Source organism: Calonectris borealis, chromosome 3 (assembly GCF_964195595.1).
Source record: "Calonectris borealis chromosome 3, bCalBor7.hap1.2, whole genome shotgun sequence".
Lineage (NCBI taxonomy): Eukaryota > Metazoa > Chordata > Aves > Procellariiformes > Procellariidae > Calonectris > Calonectris borealis.
In genome coordinates, this window is record NC_134314.1 from 83,842,518 (window position 1) to 83,860,532 (window position 18,015).

The 18,015-nt window shown below is 42.7% G+C and overlaps 1 protein-coding gene across 5 annotated transcripts in view; it reads left to right on the top strand.

Moving 5' to 3' along the window:
• Positions 1 to 2,540: 2,540 nt before the first annotated feature.
• Positions 2,541 to 18,015, top strand: part of NTPCR (nucleoside-triphosphatase, cancer-related) — a 28,936-nt gene continuing 13,461 nt past the window's right edge. For 2 of the 5 annotated variants that reach the window (XM_075146453.1, XM_075146454.1), the window contains exons 1-5: positions 2,541 to 2,666; positions 5,215 to 5,377; positions 6,470 to 6,566; positions 10,018 to 10,227; positions 14,996 to 15,080. In XM_075146453.1, the coding sequence (XP_075002554.1) occupies positions 2,633 to 2,666; positions 5,215 to 5,377; positions 6,470 to 6,566; positions 10,018 to 10,227; positions 14,996 to 15,064 (573 nt within the window). In that variant the 5' untranslated portion in view covers positions 2,541 to 2,632 and the 3' untranslated portion in view covers positions 15,065 to 15,080. Of the gene's footprint in view, positions 2,667 to 5,214; positions 5,378 to 6,469; positions 6,567 to 10,017; positions 10,228 to 14,995; positions 15,137 to 18,015 lie in introns of those variants that run through there. The other 3 variants (XM_075146452.1, XM_075146456.1, XM_075146455.1) reach the window with 3 other exon arrangements.

Below are 18,015 nucleotides of genomic sequence, written 5' to 3' on the forward strand. Positions count from 1 at the left end.
TCAAGTTTTTTTAATTAAGTATTTAAGCATGAAACATGTGAAACGAGGAATAAAAGTCATTGTGTTTAAGAGAAAGATAAATTAACTAAATGTGGTCATCGGTGAAAGCAGAGAATACGCAAACAAGAATTCGGAGTTATGGTCTCCCCTCTGAAATGACCTCTGGCCAGATCCAGTGAAGTAGTTAGGCCAAAGAAAGGTACAGATGTTCTAAACTATGATACAAACAATCCTGAGTCTGCTCGTAAGTAATACTTAAAATTTGCTTCTGATGCCCCCCCAAATTTTACGTAAAACAGAAGTGTATTGATCATACGTAATATATCCAGTGAATTGACCATATGTAATATATCCAGTGACTGTACAATGCTGTTGAGGGCAGAAACTAGATCTTCCCTCCTCTACATTAACATCTTAATTGTGCTCCGTCTGGCCCAATCAGCTTGAATTTGTGGCTGTGCCATGTCTCAGCCTTAATAGGAAAAGCCTGTGAATTTAGTTATAAGGATACTCTCCTGGCAAATGGACAATACGGATTTCAACTCCCTTAACTTGAGACTGCAGTTGAAGAGGATACATGTTTCCTACCACCTGATTGAATGGTAGCCTATTACATAAAGCAGAAGTGCTTCACCTGCAATTATAGAGCAGCTGTAAAAAGTTCTGGTTTATAAATCCCAGCTAAAGAGAAATACTCCTCTACCATCCTGAAACATTGCACCAGATTTAGGGGTAGGGAGTGTTTCTTAGCATCCTCCTCACAAGGGAGGATGGCAAGCTATACTAGTTCTGATTACCTCTGCAAGACACCTACCTTCCTTTCCCTCCATACTGTTTTGGGATCCTAGGCATCAGCTCTGGTTCTGCATGCCACCTGAGGGACCAAATGCATAATTTATTAACCCCACCTCTTAACATCTCTTCGTTGCAATTTCTCCTTCTGATCATTTCTACCTCACAAGCTGACCCTTAACTGGAGCGTAACTGGAGACTGAAAGAGACTTTTGCTTTCCTCGGAAGCAAGAAGTGCAGTGGTACAAGGTACTCTTATTATGCAGTGATTGCATCCCTTACACTTTTAGATGACCCACCATTCTACCCAGACCCTGCTCCTAGCTGACCTGAAAGTAATGTATATTTAAAGATGCAGAATCACTAAATAGAGGGTTGCTCTTCATCGTGCGAAGAATGGAAAACAATACAAGGAAGAGTGGCCATATGCAATGTACACATCAAAAACATTCCGTTCAATTTACAGAAACACCTGTCTATTGTGATGTATACTCTACCTGCTGATCCTCACATTTCATCTGGCTGAAAAGGATGCTCATTATCTTTGTGAAAATGATGAATAACCTTTAAATCCTTGCGAAATTACTGAAGATGAAAGCCAAAGATGTGCTGAACCTGAAGAGCACTATTCTAGCTGAAGCAAGCAACAACCAGGATGTATCCCTTTCATAGCTCAGTATTTCTGGGTAACCATTTTGGTGCTTATGGCCAGGCAGGGATCAACACGCCTCAGTGGCAGGGCATCGCCTCACCCAGACTTCTGCCTGTGCACAGCAACCTTCCACACAAAAATCCTTTTCCCTGCTCTCTTACAGCTCTCCATCGCCCGAGTCTAAACAAATAAGGAGGCCACATGCATTAGGCGTGTTGGGATGCTGACAGATGTCTGTCAGTGTCTTTGTTAAACCTGCCAAACCTTTTCATTTGTGACCTAATTCGCTCAGCTTTGTAACAACCCCCTAGTTGAATATTAACCCCCTAGTTACATTTGCAGTCTGCATCGAGGTATCAGACAACCCGTTTGTCTTTTAATTGACTGGTTTGCTGCATCCTGGAGCACGTTGTTTACTGAAATGGGTAGAAAGCTCTAGGGAGAGCTTTCTTAACGTATTCAGGAATTAAATAGGTCAAGCTGACTGGATAAAGAAAATGCTGACCCACATTTAGGAAATTAATTGTTTTTTCCCTTCTCCCCTAACCTTAAATAACGTCCACCTTCTGGGAATCGCCACGGCGGCAGCCCACCCATGGGCCGCGCCTCCGAGGCCGCCACGGGCCGGGAAGGGCCCGTCCCGCGGCGTCAACCGCCCGAGCCCTCTGGCCGCAGCTGCTCCCGCCCTCGGGGCGGGAAGACCCCGGCCCGCCGACAGACTCCTGCCCGGGGCGGCTTTGGAGTAATCCCCGCCCGGGGGTTTCTACGGGGAGGCCGGCCTCCCCTCAGCAGCTGCCAGGGTTTTCGCGCCAACCCTCGCCTGGGCGCTGTCACCGCCCGACATCTTTTCGCGACCGGCCCATTAAAATCGCGCGTCGGCCGCTGTGATTCAAGGCCACAAGAACCGCCATGTCAGGCACCGCCGGACAGGGCCTCGGGGCGGGCGCCTCCCGTGGCGCCGCTATGAGGGGGGGCAGCGGCAGAGCTCCGCGCCGCTTTCCCGCGGCTCCCTGCGAAGCACCGCGCTGCGGTCACCGCTTCCCCGCGGGCAGAAGGCGGAGGCGGTGCGGTGACGGGCCGCCGGGCCAGGGGCGGAGCGAGGGGGCGGTGCGGCGCGGCCCTCCCGCTAGTCGGGCGACGTCGGGTGAGGGAGAGGGCGGGGCGCGGCGCGGCGTGCGGCCCCCCGCCATGTCCAAGCACGTTTTTCTCACGGGACCCCCAGGTAACGCAGGGCAGGAGGAGCCTGGGGAGCGGGGCGAGGGGAGGCGGCGCGGCCGCTGGGGCCGCCCTGAGGCCTGGCCTGGCCTGGCCTGGCCTGGCCTGGCCTGGCCAGCGGGGCCAGCGGGGCCGTGTGGCGCTTAAAGCCAGGGGAAGGCATCTGCGGGCGGGCCCCAGCACCGGCCCAGGGTGTGAGGGAGCCCCGAGAGCGCCTCCTGCTGCAGCCGGGCCCGGCAGCTGCCTGCGAGGTAACCCCGGCTGCCGGCGTGCAGGCCTGTAGCTGCTCCCCGCCCCCGGTGTCGCCTGTTGAGGCCAGAGCTGCTGTGTGCATTAATTTGTTCCTAATGAAAGTCCATTTTAGCTCTCCGTCCAGTCCCATCTCGTGTATGTTTCCAGACGCTACTGCTTTGTCCCTGACTCCTGCCCTGCAGTTCAATGTTGGGGGGAAAAGAGACTCCTGGACAATTAATCCTGCTTCAATTAAACCGCAGCCATTGATAATTTCTGAGCCCTCGTCTTTTCTGTAACTTGATTGTAGTGATTTAGCACTTCCAACCTAAGTAATGTTCATTTATACGTAATAATTGGTATCGCAGATGGGCAGGCCTTGATTGAATCAGTGGAGTAGTTTATCATGGTAGGGGAATCTGATTATTGGCAAGGTAGAATGGTGTAGGGTATGAGGGTCGAACTATAAGGTTGATAAAGAAATAAAGCAGTTATTATGATTGCAAAGCTTTCTTTGGTGGTCTGGAAGTAAAGCAGTGGGCCTAATCGTCCCTTTTATGAACCTTTTGCAGGTACCTGTCTTGTCTGGAATTAATTTAAAATGCTACTGCTAGGCTGAGATAGCAATACCTTCCACATGCTTCATTCTGTCTTTCCATCCACTGAATAAAGGCAGTCCACCAGGAGACACAGATGTTAGGCCTGCTTAGGCTTGTCTCTGTTCATTAACTGAAATTGAGGGTACTGTTTTGATTAGCTAAATGTATAACTTTAGGCTTTCTTAAACTTGGTTTGAAGCGCTTTAGTTTTCCTTGGCAATTTACTGAATGAAGGTAACCAAATTAGAGACAGCAAATCTACTTAGCCAAATTAGTATAAATTTGCTTATACAGAGAAGGCCCTGGAAAGATGGTAGATATTGATGGTGCCACATTTGTCATTTTATTGTTGTTCAAATGCCAGGAATCCCTTTGGCTTCAATTTTGAAAAGTTTGCTTAATAGTTTGACTAGGTGCCCTTGAAGCCGCAGAATATTTTGCCATTGATACTGACTGTTAAGAAAGTAGTTCCTAAATCTGCTTAAAATCTAAGGGTGGAATTTGGTACGTGCATGTTGAAATTATTTCTGTTGGCATCTTTAGGCACCTCACATTTGGTTTATATTCCTCATCTCCAGGAATTTAAAGGTTTATTCTGCAGGATATTTTCTAACTTCTGATTTTTTGGATAACAATGATTAAAGATGAAGTGATAACACTAAATTTTGTGAGCAGCAATAAAGTTGAGTTTAAAAGGAGATTGTTGAGGGATGTACTTGTACAATAGCAAAGGAGCAGAAATAGCTGCTTTGTGGAAAATGAGAGGATGTCTGGAACATGGCCAATGTTCACGTTGTGGAAAGTACATCAAACTGTGCTAGGAGACATCAGGTGGCAAGGGTTTTAAGGATCTGTCTTAGCGTAAGAAAATGGATTCTAGGACCACAGGATAATTCATGTGAGAAGGGACTTCAGGAGGTGTAAAGGAGGTCAGCTATGAGGCCAGACTGGGTTGCTCAAGGCTTTATCCAGTTAGGTCTTGAAAACCTCAACGGATGTGAAGACTGTAGAGCCTCTCTGGGCAAACTGTTCCAGGGCTTGATTGTCCTCATGATAGAAAGGGTTTTCCCTGTATCTAGTCACAACCTCTCTTGCTTCAATTACCATAAATAGCATGTTTCTGTCGTTGGAAATAACTTTTTGCCATGGAGGACCTGATATCTCAGGGGCACTGAGTGCTTCCAGTTTCTATGACATGAATAGAAGTAGTGTGTCCTTTGTGCCGGTTAGGTTCCTGGTAATAGCAGTCAATTTTGACCTAAATTTTGACAGGGGGATGAACTCAGCTCTGTTCTTAAAAAGTAGTGAATAGCAGTGGTAGAAAGGGAGATTCATCAGTCAGTCTTCCAGCTAGCTTGGGTATCAGTTGTGTAACAGCATGGCTCTCGTGTATTTACCTGCATTGGGGCAAGCTTTGTGGCCTGCCTGCGCACTATCTAAGCTAACAAGTTTAGTGGTAGCCTGGGATATTTTTACCATTCTGTTGTGATTTCACTGTAGACATACTTCTTAAAGGCTAATAAAACATTACAATGTCAGTACGAGATGAACTTTAAAAGGTGTTTCTGTTCTTTCCTTTCCTACCATTTAAAAAAAAAAACAATTTGCAAACTTAAAAAGTAATCAATGTTCCTGCTGAACGGAATTATTACTGTGGTGTTTGAAAATGGGCTTTTAGTGGAGAAGATTAATCCTGTGTGCTTTTTGTTTCCTCTTAATTTTTAGGGGTTGGAAAGACTACTTTGATCCAGAAAGTCACTCAAGCTCTAAAATCCTCAGGCATTCCCATTGATGGATTTTACACAGAGGAAGTTAGAGAAGGTGGCAGGAGAACAGGATTTGATGTTGTCACTTTGTCTGGAAAACGAGGACCTTTATCTAGAGTCAGGTACTGAGGTTTTAATAACCGTAAGTGACTTATTGTTTTATGCTTCTGCTCCAGTCTGTTGGCATGTTAAATGCTCCTCCAGAAGGTGATTTCTGGCACACATATGGCTTTCATGGTCAGGTTCTTTGTTCAGTTCTTGTGTCCTGGCTGATACCTGTATTGTTATCTAGACAGTGTCTCTGCTGCGTAGTGAAATATTGAAAATGTGTTAAGGAAGGGTGTTCTCTCTTACTGCCTATTTTACACCAGATAGAGGGGAAGCACTGCTGAGCCTTTTATTGTGAGGCTGAGTTTCTTTGGGATACAGTAAGTAGCTTATTGTAGGCAGGGGGGAAGATTTTTTGTTTCCACCAGCTAATTTATGGGGACAGAAGTGGAAAATGAAAGGGAAATTGCATATAACATTGTCTTAAAGAGCCACTGACTGGCCCACAAAACCCACATGGGAATTTTAAGAAAAAGAAGGTTTCGGACCCCCGCTAAGAGGGGGCCCCTGAAGTGCAGAGTCTCCCGTGATTCACTAGACTTAGCTTTTCACGCTTTGTGCAAAACTTAGTCTAGGTCCAGGTGTAACGTTAGCACCTCATTCAGACATAGTTGATCTGAATAAATCATTTGCATCCTGCTAATAAAGGAGGTTCACCTAGGATAGTGTGATGCAGCACATGCAAACCGAGTATTTCTCCAAGATTGTTTAAGGTTTTTGCAGCCCATATGGAGATTCAGGCTACTGCTGTGATGCTGTCTGTAGTGTCACATTACCAAATTCCAAGATCTGAACTGCAGGCATGTGTTTTGATTTCAGTGTAAATATACCTGCTGGCTTTTAGATCCCATTGTCCTTCCGTACACTGTTCAAATTTGAGCTTACATAGTTGTGAAGGTAGCTTATGGTATATTTATTATCTGAAAGTATGCTATCTGCAATATGACTTAATGGATGGTTTACAGAGTTTCTTTATTTTTCTTAGAAGAATTAAGGGGATTTGACTTATTAGGATAACTTCTCATAAATCCACTTGAAATGACTGCAGTAAATTCTCACTAAACCCATTACTTAGAAGGAATTGTGTATCTGTTTTTCAAATTCAGTTCTGATTCTTCTACTTCAAGACGTGAATATCGGGTTGGACAGTATGTTGTGGACCTTCTTTCATTTGAGCAATTGGTTCTACCTATGCTGAGAAATGTGAGTATTCTATGAAAGCTGCTGAAAAATGGATGCTTTATGATAATCAGTGTTATTGGAAGGCCCTTCTAGAGCACTAGTTTTTGATATTAATAAATGGCCTGTTTCTTGGGTATCGCTGATTCTGATTGACTTCAGGATCAGGGAGCTGGAGGGGCAAATCTGGCTTGTTCTCTTGTGCTTATTGTGGTGTTGGAGAGATTGCAATCACCTCTCATTCTTGACCCGACATCGTGCTGTGAGCAGGACCTCCTTGACCTGAGAGGTAGCCGATAGGAAGTTTCTTACTATACCACTGTCTTGCGTACTGGAAAGCAAACAAAATGTACGACTGGCTTACCACACAGAACTGGGTGGAGTCAGTGGGTCCAAGAAAAAGGCTTTTGCTGCTGCTCTTCTTCTTTACAGCTTTTTTTCCCCCTCTTGCTCTGATCTTCTTCCAGTAGAAGCATTTGTTTCTTGAATCCAGTGGTTATTTTTGATTTCCACTGTATAAGTACCTGCAGACTGGTAGGTTTTAACTGATAATAGCAGCCTGATAATTTGAGATTTAGCCTGCTGCACAAGGAGTGCTCTGACTGTGACAAGACTTTCCACACAGTCTTTTTCCTATCCTTCTCCTAACATTCTGTTACTGCCTTTTTCCTTCTCCTTCCTCTCTCTCACTCCAACCTTTCCCCTGTCCAAAATTAAACAAGAACAGATCTGATTTTGACAATAACATATGACAAACAGTGTGCAGCAGCTGCTGAACTGTACTACTAAAAAAATCCTATTGTGATTTTTCTACACTGCCAAAGCTCAAGGGGCCAAGGAAGAAGGGACTTCTTAGTGAACTTCGAAAGAACAAAAAGCCAAAGAGGTGCAAGGAGCAAAAATGAGATTGAGGATCTGATTCTTGTTTTTGTCAAGGAACATTGAATTCTGAGAGTAGGGAAGCAAAGACGTTGGGAGCAAGGAAGAAAGGAAATGTGAATAAAATGGGACAATTTTTATATGTCTAATTTCACTCTAATTTGATTTACTATGTTAGTAAACAGAAGGAGGGTTTAATAAAAAAGACTTCATTAAGCTAGCGCTGTGCTCGGAATCCTTTTACTGCTGCATTAATGTGACGTCCAGGAGAGATCTTATTAGAAGGGTGTTAGCAGTGTTGAATTTTTCTGGTTGTTCTATAGCTTTCTGCAAGTACAAGAAGAAAAGGGGCCAGCAGGGTTGGACAGTACATGATCCTGTTCTCATTGAAAGCGCTGTTAATCAGTTTTGTGGGAATGTGGTCATGCATGTAGGTGACTGTCCTGGTTTTGGCTGGGATGGAGTTGATTTTCTTCCTATTAACTGGTATAGTGCTGTGTTTTGGATGTAGTGTGAGAATAATGTTGATGACACACTGATGTTTTGGTTGTTGCTAGGTATTGTTTGCGCTAGTCAAGGACTTTTCATCTTCCCATGCCCTGCCAGATGTGCAGGGGGCTGGGAGAGAGCGTGGCCAGGGCGGCTGGCCCAGCTGGCCAATGGGCTATTCCATACCATATGACGTCATGCTCAGCATATAAGGCTGGGTGAAGAAGAAGGAGGGGGGGCGTTCGGAGTGATGGCGTGTGTCTTCCCAAGTAACCGTTACGCGTGATGGAGCCCTGCTTTCCTGGCGATGGCTGAACACCTGCCTGCCGATGGGAAGTGGTGAATGAATTCCTTGTTTTGCTTTGCTTGCGTGCGCGGCTTTTGCTTTCCCTATTAAACTGTCTTTATCTCAGCCCACGAGTTTTTCTCACTTTTACCCTTCTGATTCTCTCCCCCATCGCACCCAGCGGGGGAGGTGAGCGAGCGGCTGCGTGGTATTTGGCTGCTGCCAGGTTAAACCACGACAGTGGCACAAAATGGGAGAGGAGGAGAGTGAGGAAGATCACAGAACTGAAACAAGAAGAGACAAATGAAGAATGAGGGCAGGAGAGTCATAGGTATGGTCTGGTTTGATCACAGAGCAGCACGGAGTGGGCATGCCCATTCAGTCGTGAGGACAGCTTCAGCTCTTAAGGCTTGGATCTCGTTCACTCCGGTGAGAGCAGGGGTAGATTCTACAATGGATGATCTCTCTGGTTCTGGAAATTTTGCCAGGCAGGACTGAGGACTTTTGCCAAAGCAAAGTGCTCTGTTTCTCAACGTCTGACATCGTGACTAGTATTGGCTTTTTAGCTCACTGATCTATGAAAGGATTTTAGATAAAACAGCTACTCAGCAGGGACTTAGCTTGAAAAGATTTTAGGATGCATGTTGTACAGTTCTTCCACTTTCCCAGAAGCAAATACTTCGCTTTCACAAGGGAAAAGATTTCAATTTTTTTAAAATTCTGTATAATATGGCTGGTATTGGTATATATTCATGGATCTACAGTGATGTTTTGACTTGAGTTGATTTCCTCCTCACTTCTGTAAATAATGGAGTACAGTTCTCCGTTACTTTTACCAAGAGGGGGTAGGCAGTGCATTTCCTTTTCTGTTGAGTAGTTCCTCTGCTTCCAGTAGTTCCTTGCCTTTCCCTCAATGGCCATCACCCATGTTGTCTCCTAGACTTCCCTGCTGCTCACACCAGTCTGCAGCATGGTACTGTTTGGCACAGTATTCATGTCATGAAAAAAGCAAACAAACCACAAATGTGAGCAACCTGATCTAGCCGAAGATGTCCTTGCTCGCTGCAGGGGGGTTGGACTAGATGACCTTTAAAGGTCCCTTCCAACCCAAACTATTCTATGATTCTAATCATTAGTATGGTGCCTATCCTATGATCCAGGGGGATGGCTAGGACTATAGAATAAGCTATAACTTGACAAAGAAATAGAAGATGACTGTTCTGATGCACGAGAGACTTAGGAACGGCTTGGTTGTTATCCAGATAGCCTTGAAGAAAGCTAGTTGTTATGAGAGAAGTGCTAGTTTTGACACTCCTTTGACCCAGCTACAAGAGGAGAAACTTCCAAATCTAGTTTTAATGCAAGTCTTGTTTTTAATACTTGTGCTGTGTAGATATTGATCTATTCTAAATGCATAATTTGATAGGTAGAGTGAAGTTTTGAAAAATTGGTGTCCCTCGGATTGATTGTGAGCTGCTAGTAGGCAAAGTGCAGTTCTTAATTGTCAAATAGCTCGTATGGGACATTGTGAGAATTCTGCTTTGAAGGAAAACTGATATTATGAATATTTCCTATTGTAGTTGGTATTTATGCTGTACGTATACAGCATCTTTTATCTTTCCAAAAATCTGTGCTGAAATAGAAATGATAGATTTGTAAGTCTGTCAGTTACCAGCAGCAGCTTTGACTCTTCCACTTTCCCCGGTATTAAAATGGAATTGATTTCTTTTGGAGATATTTCTTCTATTAGCATAGAAGTTATTTCTGTTGCTTGGTCTAAGTTCTGTGTTGTTTACAGTCTCTTGATGCATTTTTCCGTAGGTAAACCATGGCAGCGATGCAGAGAAAAAAATTTGTGTCATAGATGAGATTGGTAAAATGGAACTCTTCAGCCAGGCTTTTATTCAAGCTGTTCGTCAAACGCTGACTGGCTCAGGGACCATGGTGCTTGGAACTATTCCAATACCTAAGGGAAAGCCACTGGATCTTGTTGAAGAAATAAGAAGTAGGAAAGATGTTAAAGTGTTCAATGTGAGTAATATTTAATATTCTTAAAGAGCCTTCTGTTCTAGGTTGCTGGTTTGTATTTGGCTCTGTTTAAAAACTAATTGTTACTACCAATTGATAGCTGTGGGTAGCTTGTATGAAATAGTTTTTTAGTTTCCACTTTATTCTTAATGGGCAGGTGTTCACCTTATTAAAAAAAAAAAAATCACATTTGGCACCTACTGTAGCAGTCTCACACAGCTGGCTTTGCTTGTGAGGGGCTGTAGAAGTAATGATATAGTTGTTCTAAAAGGTTTTCTTGCTGTAGTATTACTGCCGTATAAGTATTTATTATTCCTAAGAGTTAAATCTTTCAAAGTACAGTCAGATTTTTAATATTTTTTTTTTCCCAGACTGGCTCGCAGAAATATTACCAGTAATCATATTCAAGAAAAAAAAAAAAAAGAAAAAAAAAGGCAGTGGTGGAGTTTGCAGAAATGATTTCTAGAAGAAAGACACTTGTAAATGGAGTGTACTTTCTCTGGAGTCAGTGAACCAATTTTGGAATTCATTATGTTATTTTTACAGACATAATTTTCAGAATATTAGGGCCTCAAAGTGCATTTCTGATCAGTTACAGGGAGGTTTTCAAAAACTTACCACAACAAAACATAGCCTGTTCACGGGAACAAATGTATGAGGTTTCCTTAACATCTGTAAGTGTCCTGGATGCTTCACAAAAACAAGCTAAACGAGCCCCCACTCCTTCGATTCATTTTTCTGCTCAGTGTGTACTATTTATAGTAGAGAATAAAGCTATATATCCAAAACTGAACTCTGCATTTCTATAAATTAGAAATTCAGTAAGTGGGACTTACACATCCTGGCTTACTAATAGGGGTAATATGCTGTAGAGCAGTATGCTGTTGCAGCCTGTTCTTTAACAGATGCACATCACAGTGAGAATGCTTACTTTGTTTTCATCCAAGTGAACGAGGAAGGAAAAAACACTATCTCAACAACTTTATACTGAATTATCTTAATTACTGCAGAGAAAGCAAAGCCTCCATCTTCTTTTTTCCTCTTCAAAGTGAGATTAATAAAACTGCAGTGCTCAGAAAAGTTCCTCAGCTTCTTTTTAGTTGGTGGTCCCATCATCATCTTCAGTTTCTGTTTTTTAAATTAAATGCCTCTTTAATTAAGTGCTAAAGCAATCCTAGGAGCAAAGACGAGAGAAAATTCCTTTCCTCACATAAGCATTCAACTCCTACCTTTCCTTTCAGAGTTAAAACCCCAGGTTTCCTACTGACAAGCTGATATGTGTTAGTTGTCAGGCCAACTCCATATTAAGGGATGCAGGTGAATGTGAGTTTTGTATGACTTGCTTTAGAGTGATAGGACTGGGGAAGAGGGAATGGAGAATGCCTCACTGAAAATAACCGTCATTTGGTGCTTAGGTTCCAGTCACAGCAAGGCAATAGTGTGTGTTTGGTCCTCTCAGGAGAGGAAGCAGTGTGCTAGAAAACAGCATTTGGCTTTTCAAGGAAGCTTTTGAGGCTTCCGCTGTCTCTTTTTATCAGGTGACGTTCTGAGGGCATGTGCCACTCAGCCCCGGGTTGTTGGCTGTATCAGTCTGCTGATATATCTCTTTCTTAAGTACTGACTATAGCCAGCAAAAGTCTTCCTGTAGATTTCAAGGGAGCAATGTTTTCTCTAGCTAAAAAAACTACTAAAAAAATGAGCCATCCTGTTTATGCTGCTGAGATTAGGACATGCAGGTTTCTTTGTTTAAATAGAGTTCTCTGGTGAATCTGTTAGGCAAAAGCATGGGTGTGAAATGTGTGATAGACTGCAATAGTTCCCAGGTGGCAGAGACCTGCTACGCTAAAGTCTTGTGCAGGAGAGCATCTGTCTCGCTTGCTCCAGTGACACACTACATGCTCTTTCCCAGCTAATTAAAACGTGTGCATGAGCAGGAACAGAACCTGCCTGTGGGGAGTCAGAGGTGTTATGAGCTGAAGTAAATACTGGATCACAAGCTATGTTCTTCAAGGGCTGTGGCATGGGGAGAACCTGGAGTGCCCAAATAGCTCATGGTCAGTAATTTCTTACTAATTTTTATGGTGCCTGGAAGTGTGCAGAAGTGTGTGGCTACCTTCCAAGAAAGTTCTGCCTGCTTTGCCACTTAATATGGAGTTAGGCTGCATTCAAGTAACTCAGCAGAGTTTTCTCATCCTTCTCTTAGTGTCACAAGGACAGTTCTGATGTTTGACGCTGCGTGCATAGAGACAGCTGTTGGGGGTTTTACAGTCCCTTCTGTCTTGAAAGCATATTCAGTTAGTGTAAATGGGCCCAGATGCCCTAAAAGCAGTTGAGGATTTGGTCCCAAATGTTTAATTTATTATGTTTAGAGCACTTAACGATAGGAGCTCTGATATTTCACACGTTTCTTTCCATTGTTGCCCAATTACATTTTGCTGAGAACTAAACTTTCCAGTGAAACTACAGAGGCTCTTTTTGCACTGCCCAGGTCTGTGTAGTTTTGCAGACACGGTGTCATAAATAGGATCAGATTATCCTTAGCAGCTGGCACATACTCATTTTCTCCCATTTTCCCATGCTTAATTTTGCTTCCATGAAACCCATTAATGAAGTTTAGTTGTATATGCCTTTTAAGAAAGAAAATAAATAGTTAAATGGATCAGAAGAAGAAAAGGTTCCATTTGAACAGACTATACAAGAGGGTTTTCCTTGACAGTATTTTAACAGTTAGGGGAAGAAAGCTTTTGTCCTCTACTATTGCCTGCTTGGAGTCTAGGTGGTAGTTTCCACCACATTACCTAAATGCTTAGTATAAGCAGCATCTACAGTTATTTTCAACTCCCTGTCTAAAAATCTACCCATCTGTTTGTACATTCAGTACGGATACTGGGAGATTTGTTCTCTCTGGGAAAGCTGCCTGCACAGAATGTCTCCAGATCTTGAGAGGAGACTTACTATCAAGCAGCCTTTGTAAAACAGTTGTGAAAATTTCCCAGCGCTTGGCACTTTCTCTCTGCTGCTCTCACTGGACTTCTGGCATGTAGGTATGGAAAAGGGATAGATAAAATGTAGTATTGTTTTTGTTGGCCGTGAGACAGTGGGAAGAGCTATTAAATGTTCAGAAGGTCCTTTGAAAGTCAGGATATCAGGACACTTGCTGTGAGATTTAGAGTTTGGCTGATCTATGCTCTCTGCCTTGTTTACCTTGGGGTCTCTCAATAGCCTTGCTGAAGAGCAATTCCAGTCTTTGTTGTCTTGCTGTCTTTGTTACTGTGGGGTTTTCTGTTTATCTTATAATAAGCTTGGAATGATACTCAATAAAAACAGCAACATTTTCAGGCAGATCTTCTCTTTCGTTCCTTTTTAAAATTTTTTTTAATGTCACTTTTTCATCAGTTCCATGTTGATCTGCTCTCTTGAATTCAGGTGGCATAGGCGAGACCACCGTCTCTAGGTTTTACGGTATTGGTTTCCAGCATTTGGATAGGATGTCTGTGATTGTAAATAGCAGTAGGTTCCTAGGGCCAAATTCTTCAGGTAGGACTGTCACCTATTTAAAAATAATAATACTACTACTTTCTCCTGTTCAGTATTGACTGTAGTACTGGAAGGGATACAAACCCTTGTGCGCAGATCTTAAATGCAGCTACAGGGAATGCAGTGAAACCTTCCCGGTAGAGAGTTTTATGCCATACATCGTGTGGTGTCTTTCCTTCCTCGTCAAACAGCATTTCTCAAACTTTGTTAAAAATATAAACCCTCTTACTTTTTTTTGGCTCATCTGCCTTTGATTTCTTCCTGCCCTCTCTGCAGGGATCTGAACAGTGGGGAAAATTTCTTAGGCTTTTTAAAATGAGGCTTTTGCTGACACTTCACAATTGCTTGTTAACCCTTTCACCACCCCAGCCATCTCCCCAGGTTTTGGTTGAGTTAGTAATGCATGGCCCTGTGGGTCACTGGACTCTGTATCAGGACCCGCTCTCTCAAGAAGGAGTAATTTACACACACCCTGCCCCCGCCAGCTCTGTGCTCTATCATTGCTGCACCTGGGCACTGAGCTGACTAGCAAGTGCCAGCGTTCGCTTGGCAGGTTACAGTAATCTGCACATGCTGCATTGCAGATGAGCCCAGCAAAAGACAGGACACTGGACTATATGGATTTTCACATGTACTGGTCTTAAAGCCCAACATTTCCATGGACTGGTCAACCAAAGGCGTACCTCAGTGTGCCACAAAAGCCCCCCAGCTTTCTCAAGTAGTCTTATTTCTTTTTCAAGGTGTTTCTATCCTGCAATGCTAAGGTTTTCAGAATACAGAGTTGTGCTAAGCCTGTTTTAATTCTTTTCATTGCAGATGTTTTTGACTAGGTCTGTCATCCTAATAAATACAACCCTTTCAAGTACTGAAGGCATAAGGACTCCACTTTATAGTAGGAAAATTATATTTGGTAATTGAAAAGGATTTCTAGTAATGACAAAAGTACATGCTGGTTCTTGGAGTGATTCTTGTTAGTTATTCAAGCCCTGAATAATACTGCAAAATACCATGGGTAATTAAATAAAAAAGATCACTGAATATTCAATTACATATGCAGGTTTGTGGGTTTAGCTTATTGTGTTCTCAGTAGCAGAAGGCGGCAGGTGTTTGACACTCAACATTCCTCCACTGAGAAAGAAATGCATTTGAATTTCTGCTTTGTTTGTTTTTGAAGTAAACACTGATATAGAGGTTATTCATCAAATTACATCAGTTTTAATTTCTCTTTCTCTAGGTTAGTAAGGAAAACAGAAACAGCATTTTGCAAGACATCTTGGCAGCTGTGGAATCCTGCAGAAAATGAAGACCTTTTCTTGCCTGTAAACACTAAAGCTTTTATTTTAACAAAACATTACAACATTTTGCGGATGTTTTAGAGTCTGTCCTTCCTGCTTTAGCCCCTGGAGGCTTTACTGGTGCCTTCAGGGTAAGCAAGGTAAAGCTGGTAATACTCTAAAAGGTGAAAATGAGACAGCAGCATTCTTGTTTATTCAGTTCACAAGCCGATCCATTCAAAAAATTGAACAGATGCGTAGTTAACATCCCATTCTAATCTGGGTATTTGGAAGTTGGGTGGTCTGACTCTGATCCTAGTTACACCATGTAAAAGCAATTAACTGTCAAATCTGTTTGAGATCTTAGTCTTTCAGACTGTGGAGTGGACTGTTCTGCCTAGAGAGCAATTCAGTATCTGGAACTTAGCCCTGGTGTAAGAGAACAGAACTCTGCCCAAAATGTATGTGTGCTCTGCCCAGTTTATGTAGAAATATCTTTTCTAACGGTGACCCAGCTTAGGTGTGTCCAAGTGTGTTTCAGCACGGGTGCTGACGATTCATGAAGTAGAAGGAACAAGCAGATGCTGTCCCTCTACCCCGAGACACCCCTCTCTCCAGTTGCAATGTAAGAAGGGTTATCTAGAATTTCAAGAAAATTTCCTGTAGTCCCAAGTGACATTTACAGAATTCCACTTCAGGAGGAAAAATAACCAACTTTACCCTCTCCTAAGTAGCCCAGACAGTAGTTGATAAGAGGGCTGGATTTTGGGTTTATTTTCAAGATTCTGATAGCAATCCTGCCTTGCACCCGCTTAAAAGAATTATATATATAAATCTTCAAGTCTATGAAGTTCAGTCAAATCTTGACTTGTGTTTTTCATGCAGAGTTTATTAAGTCAGGATCGACTTAATACTGCGTTTGTCTATATGTTACCATCTGTTATGTTTATTGATACTTTTTGTTTGGCTGGGTTTTTTTCTTTATTCAATTCTGTACATGCTTAATGGTTAATGGTGAAAGAAGTGTTCGAGAGTATTAGACAATGTGTTTCCCTGTGAGGTGTGCAAATATGTCCAGGAGAAGTGCCACCGCTTAATCAGTTTTGCATGTTGTGAAAACAGATTTCCCTCCCAGATGCACACTTGTTCATTGTATGATTTATAGTCATCTCTGGCTGTAAAAAGTTGTTAAGAATTCAGTATTTTCTTAACTTTTTTCTGTTCAGTTCAACAACTGTTAAAATGAGCAAACTATTTAAAGGCATTTTCAAATATCATTTTAGTTATTTATCTCTGCAAAACTGACACCCAAAGTTAGAGGGGGCTGGATGGGGACAGGCATTTTTACAGGTGCCCTGGAAACAGCTGGGAGCATGGAGGGAATGTCCTTTCTCTTTCCTGTATTCAGAACGAGGGTCTAGTGCAAACATTGCCCCTCCACAGATGGTAGGAGGTATGCGCCACGTTAAAGGATGCCATGGCCTTATTCCCTGACTGCCCCATTACACTACCATCCTGCCCAAATCCGTTTGGATGGTAGTGTCATCTTCATCGTATTTGGGAAAAAGAGAATTCCTCTCAGGGTCCCCCTCCTTTGGGAATGTACAGCTCCTGGCTGCTTTTTGCAAAATAAGGCTGTGCCCTGAGGGTATCACTAATCCCTTAATTACTTCAGGCATCTTACTCAGACAAGACACCTTGCTAGAGATGAAGGACTTGGGATGAAAGTAACCTTTTTCAGGGCTAGGTGCCGTAGGCTTTCGAATAGAAACCTCTCTGCACTTAAGTGTTGGATGTCCTACTGTTTCAATGTTAAGTCTCTTAAGCTCTAAAATATGCTGCAAAAGAATAGTTCTTTCAATGATTAAATAATTACCCAAAGTCTAGCAAGGTTTTAGTGGGACTGTAGTTGAGTCTTAAATGAGGACTGACCTTTAAAGCTAAATAAAATGGAGATATTTGACACTTCTCTGTAGAGGCTGGGGAGAGGAGTTCCTTCAGGAGTGATGGCAGAGTTCAGTTTTCTAAATTCTGGTTCAGCCAGTATTGTTGGGAGTTCATCACTTAAAGTGGTATTTGTTCCTCATAAAAGTAGATATATTGCCCTGCATATAGTGCCATGATGCCTACTGTAGTCCCATCATTTAATAGACTGGAAACAAAGAAAAAAGAATCACAGCAAGTTTGGGGAACTTTTGACCAGTGTGCTTATAGTACTTTTAAACCATTGTCGTATAGCGCAAGGAAGACCTTTTGTAGTGAGGGTAGTTAGTCACTGGAAAAACTTCCAAAATGGAGGTGGATTTTTCCTTCACTGGAACTGTGAGTGAAGTATCAGCCCTTTTAAATCAAAAGGTATTTTTGCTACTGGCGTCAGTGGCTCTTGCTTTCTGCTGCCTGTCTCAAGATTGGTGAGAGTCTTTAATTTGTTGTTGTTCTTTTTTTAAGCCCATCTTCTCTGTGAGCCAGAGTGCTCTGCAAGAGAAATAAAGAGAAATTTAGTGGTCTGTGTTCAGCGGGAGATCCTAGATGACCTTAACAGTCGTGTCTGGCCTTTAAATCTGAGACAGTCCTGAAGAAATGATTTGCCTGTTTCAAATATACGTTGAGTGAGTGAGAAAGTAGTATTTCCAACTGAACTTAGTTTTTATGACACCCTGTGTTTACTTTAGAGGTAAAAATTTATTGTCTGGTCTTGCACTAGTAAAATATTTGGAAGGCCTTGAGAGCACTGTAACAACAAACAGAGCATTCACAATTCCCCTGATGGGCCGATTTTACTAATAGCACACATTTGGTGAAAATAACCTCTGATGTACCAGCGAGATTCCAGATGACAACGTTAGTGCACCTGCAGGTTTTAATTGGTGCAAAAAAGGGGAGAATATGAGGTACCAATTACTCTCTCGAAGCCCGAGGATCAAGGACGTTTTTGGCAAGGTGGCTTGTAATTCCAGCATAAAATTGCACACAGCATGGA